This window comes from Euleptes europaea, chromosome 3 (genome assembly GCF_029931775.1).
Source record: "Euleptes europaea isolate rEulEur1 chromosome 3, rEulEur1.hap1, whole genome shotgun sequence".
Taxonomy (NCBI): domain Eukaryota; kingdom Metazoa; phylum Chordata; class Lepidosauria; order Squamata; family Sphaerodactylidae; genus Euleptes; species Euleptes europaea.
In genome coordinates, this window is record NC_079314.1 from 70244624 (window position 1) to 70253128 (window position 8505).

Genomic DNA, 8505 nt, shown 5'->3' on the forward strand with positions numbered 1-8505 from the left:
ATGGGAGACCACCAGGAAATCCAGGGTTGCTATGCAGATGCTGGGTAATGGTAAACCACCTCTGATCATCTCTTGCCTTGAAAAACCAATGGGGTTGCCATCAATTGGATGTTACTAGACAGCAAAAAAAAAAATAGTATATTCTTGTAATGCTTGGTTAGTATTGTGGGACTTGGTTTTGGGGGGGTATACAGCTGTGCTGCTTGATCAGTGCTTCATTGTATTTAATCTGAAATCACTGTGTATATTTAATTTTATTTTACAATGTTTTTCTTGCCTGCAGTTTACATGTGCAAGCTCTCAGAAACAGAGCATCCCCTTTATTTGCGATTGATGGCAGGCCCAAGAACAGATATGCTTAGTTTTGTTTTACGTGAGCATGAAACTGGAGATGTTTTGGTAAGTTGCATCCGTGCTTCTAATGTGCAGGATCTAGATCAGGGGTGTCGAACACATTTGTTGCGAGGGCCAGATATGACATAAATGTTACTTGGCTGGGCCATGTGTACCATATCATTTAATGCCAGGTACCGGAGATACAAACTTTATAGAAGACACAGGCAAAGCCAATTAATAATATTATTTTTTTACTTTAGTTTTTATTTAAAATACAAACTTGCTTAAAATAGTAACATTCTTACAGTATTTTCTTTTATTTAACAGTCGTTGATAATTGACACCTGGGAACTGGGGGAGGTGGCTGCCTCAGCTGGCAGCCTGCAGCGGACTCGCCTTCCCAGATCAGGAGTAGAGGGGTGGTGGTGTGGCCAGCCGAAATCCAAATTGGGTGGAATCCTTAGTTTTGTGTACAGCTGTCTTACCAGAAATGCACACTGTATACTTTCACAAGCCATTCTTAGTTCACAGTAGTGCAGTGGAACTCTTGTAGTCATCAGTTACTCATTTACTTCTAAGGGAAAGAATATAGGAACAAAGGTATAGATGGTATTGTTTGCATGAAGGAGAAGAACGAGTGTTTTAATAAACGCCTCACTCGTGTTCTTTCTTCCTTCTTCCTGGCAATTGGTAGTTCAAGTTCATAAAGTTGAACTTATAAAGTTCAAAAAAGTTGTAGGCCACCATGCTGATCCAAGGTAAAATCAGAAGACAGGAACAAAACCCATGTAATACCTTCTTTTAGCACCTACCAAAACGGCCCAAAACAGCTTGTGCCGTGTTCTGTGTTTTGGTTGGTCCTAGTAAATGGTATCATGTGGGTTTTGTTTTAGGATTGCATAAGCTTCACTTGGTATATTTGTGATGTTTTCAAGTCTTGTGATAATTTTCCATTATAGGGAACACATAGAACTTTAGGGTAGCGGGTTTTATCTGTTCATTTCATGTAACTTGATTGTGGTACCAAGTCCTAAGGACTGGATGTACATGTTTCCATGATCAGGTAGTGTGCAGAATAAAGGTGAGAATGACAAAAGAAAAAAAACTTCCAGCCTGTTATTGGATGTTTAATTATGGTAATTGAGATACTACTAGTGAGATACATTAACTTTTTTTGCCCTTTACTTCCTGCAGTGGGAAGCCTTTAGCCTACCTGAGCTACACAACTTCTTGCGCATACTGGACAAAGAAGAAGACGAACAATTACAAAACTTAAAAAGGCGCTATGCAGCATACAGAGACAAACTTGAAGAAGCCCTCGGTGAGGTTTGGCAGCCAGGTTAAAATGGGGCCAAAGAACACTCAGGAAAAATTGCATTACCAAATACTATGTAACATGCCAAACCTAGTATACACGCGGCGAGGGTAGATACCTCTTTAAAACACATGACCATTTTTTGTGAGGCTAAGAGAACTTTTCCAAAGAAGAGGTCCCAGGAATCATGCTGTTATCATCTTGCATGTAGACACAAAGAGAAGTGGCAGTATGTATTACTTTCAGATCTCTCTTGTGTGCTTTGTATCTTTCCCAGGTTTCTTTGTACTCACTGTGATTGTATGATGCGTCTTTGAAAGTAGACACCATGAAACAGACGTTCTTTGCGTTAATGTTCATTTGTGGTTTTTGAAAAACAAGTTGTGGGTAAATTGAGTTATCTTACTACAAATCAAAGCTTAGTTTTGATCAAGGAGTGCTATTTCAGCTCCAGATCTTAATAGTTAGTAAAGAAAGTTTTTATCACAAGGATCATATTTCAAATACTGTGCAGAAGATGTTAAAGCAATCTTTACTTGGAGAAGTTAGAGAGGAAGTTGGAAAGAAGGTAAGAGGTAGAGAAAAAGAAATGGAAGAGAGAAACAGGTGATCCTGAACATCTGTTTTTGTGTTGTAAAGGTGGGGAGTTTTGCTGTTTAGAGTTAACTGAAATTAATATATTCAGGGATGCTTTTGAGATGAGACTTATGATAGTGGGAACTGAATTGCATATGCAGAAAATGGGAGAGAATTGCTAGTTTTTAAAGGGTGGTGCATGGCATGCTTTGGTTCGTCTTCTATGAGCTTTTTGATCTGCTAAGTACTTGCCTGAGGTTTTCATGAGTAAAACATCAGCATTAAAGAAATAATTCAGAATTTGTCTAATTCATCGAATGTCTGAAGGTGCAGTAGAATCGTTCTGGGCACATATAAAATAGTATTGTCTCTTATTTTTGAAAATCAGTGGGTTGAATCTAGAGATCCATGGGCATGAGGATTACGGGTATTTTCCTTGTTCTCTTCCTCACAGCAGTCCTTTCTGACCCTGGAAAAATTGATCTGCATGAAATTAGAGCTCCGTAGACCGAAGAAGTTGGAGGGACAATTTTATCCCCTTCTTCAGCACAGCCCGTCTGCCCCACATGGAATTAACTTTCCTGAGGTCGGAAAGGAATGTTGGAGGTAGTGCCTTCTGCTGATTGCTAGATTTAGACCCCATTATGTTTTGTAATTTTAAATAGGCTGGGATATCTATAGTTTGGGGTTTCTGATTAAACTATAAGTAGTTCAGAAGCTGATTAGGGTTCTATATGCTTCTCAGCCATGTGCAAGGTAAATAGAGGCGGAAGAGAAAGTTGCCTTTGAGCTATATATTTTTGTCCAGAAATATTTAAGTATATATGCTAAGTGAAACCAAAGATATGGTGTGCAATACAAATCTTCTATATAACTGTATGAAACTTGTTCTAAGGTTTTGTATATTTTCAGCCACTTTGGGAAAATAATTATTTGGAAAACTTTTGTTTTTTAAAAAATAATGAGCAGTGGTTTTCCTCCCTACCTATTTGTCTAGTAACTCGCCTGCCACTTTGGTGCCACCTAGTGGTTATTCTATGCAACACCAAGATATGGTATCTTGGGAACCGTGCCTTCACTTTTCATCTTAGTTGCTTCTCCCTCTCCTTCCAAAAGAAATACACCAAGATTTCAAATTCTAACGCTCATTACATAGGTGCAAAGACAATCTTGATATTTTGAAGCATTAACAGTACAATTAGCGATCACATTCCCAATACCAACATTTTTTATTTCCCATGTAACATTGCAGTGTTTTGTGTGGGACATTTTATTGGGAACATAGTGGCACTGCATTGTATGGTGGTACAGGGATGCTTACTGGTCAGTCAGAATGACTTTCCTACAAGTACTATGGCACGCTTACAGGCCAGGTTAGGTTACTGTTCCTCTGTTATGGCAGCAAACAGCCCTGCCCTTTGGTGATGGAAGCTGTTACATTTATATGCTGTTTACTGCGCCTACTTGCTCATAAAGTGGGCATCAGAGTGCCTCTACCCAGGATATGCTGCCACACTCAGTTGAGCAATTCCTGTGATAACGTGCATTTTAAACATCTGTTAATGTTTCTTCAGGTAAGGGCTTTTTGACATACAGAATGTGTGAGCAGATCAGAACTGGCACTATGATTCATTTAATTGTATACATGGCAGGGTCATTGTTTGCAGTTAAATATCAAATCTTTGTTGTTCAGAATTAAATACTGTTTGAGTCCACAAAGGGCAATTTTAAAGTATGTGAATCTTAATTTTTACTTGAACTTCTGTTTCTTTACTCCAAATCTTTTATTGGTTTCTTATGCACTAAAGGTTTAAGTTGAAGATTTAGTATTTTTAGACTTTTAAAAAACACATGCATAAACACTGGTTACTTCAGCTTTTGTTTAATTTGAAAGAATAGGTCAGTGATTACACAAGATTTTTAGTATCCTAGTATTGATCTTTCAGAGATGTGTTGCAAAGTCTATATATAGTCTATTTGGGGGTACCTGAATGAAACATAAATGAGATGAAGACAATGTGGGAAACACTGAATTTAGGGTTGTTTTTTTTTAAAAAAAACTATTATTTATTATTTTGAAAACCTTTTCTTTTTATGGGGAAGATATGATTCCCTTCAAAGATGTTATTAAAACAGTAAGTTGTGATTCCATCATTAAAGCAGAAGTTGATGTTTCTTGGCGTGCTGAATTATTGAATAAATTTATCTAATCATGATTATAGTATCAATACAGAAATTGTTTCACACGGAAGCAGGCTGTGTGTATACACTCTGTATGATCAGTATTTTCATCTCCAGCAGCACATAACAGGGTTCCTGGATTCATCTCACCATTATGTTGCAGATTAGTTCTTAGTAAATGCATGCGGCAAGGGTTTGGCCTTGGAAGACCCAGAGCGCTGAATATGCACTCCTCCACTTCTTTGCAGGTATAAGTCCTGATCCAGAAGTGTAAATGGCACCTGGAAGTTCATTTTAGCATAAGGATTGGGCAGTTTGCTTTCATTGTTCAAGCAAGGTTTTACTCACACCATTGTTTTCCTCCTCCCAAAGACTAATTTTGAAGCACACTACAAACAAGCACAACACAACTTTCATCTTCATGTACCCCATAAACTTTTTCAAGTGAGGGATGTAGTGTAAACTATTTGTCTCCTAATTCCATGTATGTGAAAAGAGTTACATAGACAGAAGCCAGAATACTCCCCCCCCCCACCTCTGCAGTCATTCACCAGCTGGAAGTTTTGAAACAGATGAACAATCTACATTTTCAAAGAATATTTACAAGGTTAATTAAAGAAAATGAATAAAATCGGTGTATATGAAATGTTTTCAAGCTTGTACACCACCTTAAACTACATAGAGATCCCATAAAACTGATTATAGGTACATAAAATTACTTTAAAGAAATTCACCACCTCTGCAATGTAATACATAGTTTTCACAGTGGTTATAGAATGAGTTTGAGCATGATGCCACTTTACAGTGCTAGCAGGTACTCAACATGCTGTAATAGTATATTACTACTCTTTCCTAAAACAGTATATTTCATGCATGAAAGAACTGCATTAGCCAGAATAAATGCCCACTCGGTAACGGACATAAATTGCTAAACAATTTAATTTTAATTCACATTGTTGTATAGACACTTAATTACTGAAAAGTGCAGCAAGATACAGGGTCCATCAAAGGGCACTTTCTAAACAATTCTAAGGTTCATGAATGAGAGTTGTTTACAGTGTTGTTCTTTAAGAGAACACTTGAGGAAGAGAGGCCTTGAAACAGAACATCGATTTCATGACTTCAAGCAGCATTAAAAACTTGCACTACCCTTTTGTCCTGAAGGGGGAACGTGCTAAAAGAGGATGCTGCAAGCACAGGAAGATCAGAAATCAAAGATGTACAGAGGTTGTTTCTTCTATGGTACATGAATTTAAAGCAGATTTCCAAAATAATTTCTTTTGACAGTTTGGTTGCTGTGTGTGGAAAAACATTACTCGGGCAGTTAAGTCAAGAACATACTTTCTAGTTAATGCTTATTTGCTATCTAAGATGATTTGCTTCTGCTCTATAAGTTTTGTGTAAGATATACAGCATAAATTAGAACTGAGTTACTGCTCATGATATAGCACAACTATTTCTCATGGGTAAAGTAGTATCTGTTTCTGTCTGTCACACCAGTTTACTACTTGAGTGACAAAAAGCAACATTTTATGTAAGACAAATGTTAAATCTAGAGAATGTTATCACCATCCCAGAGAAGTTTAGAACAGTGGGTGGTACATGCACAACAGAAAAAGTAGCTTCCAGTTGTTATAGACCTTTTAGAATATACTCAATGGAGCCAGATTAAGTATGGAAACAAATGTGTACACCACATTTTGGGAGTTTTATATTGACTTTTTGCAGTTAGCACCCCTTACAGATGTAAAGTCTTGACTTGGCATTTCATTACATCGTATGTGTAATGTATGTGTCACTTACCGACAAGGCTGCTGAAATGCACTGCAGTTACTTTGGGCTACTGTATAACTAAACACAGGAGAACTGTTAGTGGCAATATATGCTTGATTTCTTGTTTCGAGAACAAGATCACTAAACTGTAGGAAGGAAAAGGAACACATGGAAAATCAAGGATATAGATCTTTTTCTGGTACAACCAAGAGTGAAGAAACATCAGCATGCACAAGTTTATAATGCCAGTTTAAAGCTGTAGTTCAAAGTGTCCAGTAGTGTGTCTTGAGGCTATCCACTATCAGTTGCCTTTTTCAAAGATGGTTATTAAGGATATCTAGTGTGCTCTGATAAGCTAGATCGAAGTTGTGGCTTGGAACAGTATTACATGCTTCCTTCCAAAAATTAGAGCAGAGACTACCAAACTTTAAACATTTAATAAGTTAATCTTTATTAGCAACTGTTTCATATGAGAAACATGCCATTTGCTGTTACTCATCTTGATTAGCTTCCATGTTACCTACGAGTAAATTCCAAAATCTTCATTTCTACCAGATGAACTCCATAGAATCAATGGTGAGACTATTTCGATGCTGAAGGATAATTTCTGAATGCAGACTAAGATCTGCTGCAAGTGGCATACAAGGGTTCCAAAGAAGGCATTTTACTTTCAATATTTACCAGCCATTTCTTCCAAATCTTTTTTTCCCAAAAGGCAGTTTCTTGACACATTAACACTCTCTGCACCTGATGCAATGCACACACAGCTTGCATTTAGCTACTTTTACCTAATTGTAAGATACAATTCAAAGGTTCAGAGAGAGACATAGCTCATGGGGTTCAACTACCATAGACAGCAAGAAAGAAATGACCAGTTGATCTCATTGACAAGCTTTCATCCTAAAAGCAAGGCTGGAAAAATACATTCCAAGCAGAAATGCGCCATGTGTATTCTGAGACAGGAGTGTATTATATGCCTCAGCGTGAACTGGCTTTAAGCTACAGCTTAAATCTTTCATATAACTCCCCTCTTTCAAAACTAAAGCTTATTCTTCGTTCTCAGTGCATTGACCCACTCCACAACTGATTCAGCCTGCCTTATACATGATCAGGCACAGCATATACAAAAGAGGCCACTTCTATAAGGAATCAGTTCAGCATTACTGTCCTGGCTAATGAGCACAATTGATAATACATGTCCCAGGTTAAAGGCATTCCACTGTTTCCTACTAATTAAGGGAATAGCATTTGGCCCTAAACCTCTCTGCAGTCAATTTAGCAAAAATTTACCACATCAAAAGGAGTTTCTACCGCTACGTTGCTTCATTCAGGATGGTATACAAATTCTTCATTGTAGAAGTTGTACCCAGTAGCTACACATACGCTTCACCATTAATCCATTACTGTATGAAGTTTTAGGATAATTAAAGGCTAGTGCATTAAAATATTAGTAGCTTCTAAATTCTGAAAAAGTGGTGAAACTATTTCACATCAATAGAGATGAACTAATCAAGAATGACAAGCAAATACTGCTTTCCCAAGCATCAAGCTTGGCCACTAAAACAATACATCTTGCAATCCTTTAGCATGAAGGGCTCTTGGTGCAGACGTGACATAATTAACTTTTGATCCCAAAACAACTTTCTGGAAAGAGAGGAGTCAAGCCTCATCTTCTGTGTTACGTTGCTAAATTAAGAAGTATTTGCAACTCTTGAGAATGACATTTTCTAATTAGTTTTGCATTCATATCATCCTTTTTTGTTACTGTACAAAACAGAAAATGCTGGCTGTTGAGGTGCCTTTGGGAACAGTGTTCGTCCATTCACTAGTTTACGAAGTTCAGAATTGAACACTCAACTGATGATAATATGAAGACAGTGCAAGGCAAACAAGTTCTTATCAGCATCTCCAGCTCAGACTGGACAGCCGAAGAGACAATGGATGGCAACCTTCTTGGTAAATGTGATTATATTGGACTCAAAAGCCCAAACACCACCAAGAACCACACTAACTTAAAAAGCTTATTAGGTAGTGGTTCTTAAATTGTTTGTTACCTCTGGCTGTGGAACAGATGCAGCATAACTTTTCTATCCCTGCCCCAATCCAGCTCCCTCATGACTGCCTGCCCACACAGTAAGTTTTTAAGCAGTTAACAACCTCATTTACACGAAACAATAAATCAGATTCATGTCAAGTTAACACTGTACTTCAGTAACAGCCCAAATTAACCATGTCTGTAATATACACATTGCACATGGTGACCAGCTGGAAGTTGATTTCTGCAAACAAAGGCAGCTGATCGAGTCTTTTAAAGTGTGGGGCAG

At 37.7% G+C, this 8505-nt stretch overlaps 1 protein-coding gene across 1 annotated transcript in view; it reads left to right on the forward strand.

Annotated features, from left to right (window-relative positions):
- The window catches only part of RASSF3 (Ras association domain family member 3), a 36499-nt gene extending 34696 nt beyond the window's left edge, over positions 1 to 1803 (forward strand). Inside the window, exons 4-5 of the mRNA XM_056847207.1 lie at positions 284 to 399; positions 1531 to 1803. Of these exons, the coding sequence (XP_056703185.1) occupies positions 284 to 399; positions 1531 to 1680 (266 nt within the window). The 3' untranslated portion in view covers positions 1681 to 1803. The remainder of the gene's footprint in view (positions 1 to 283; positions 400 to 1530) is intronic.
- The last annotated feature ends 6702 nt before the right edge of the window (positions 1804 to 8505 follow it).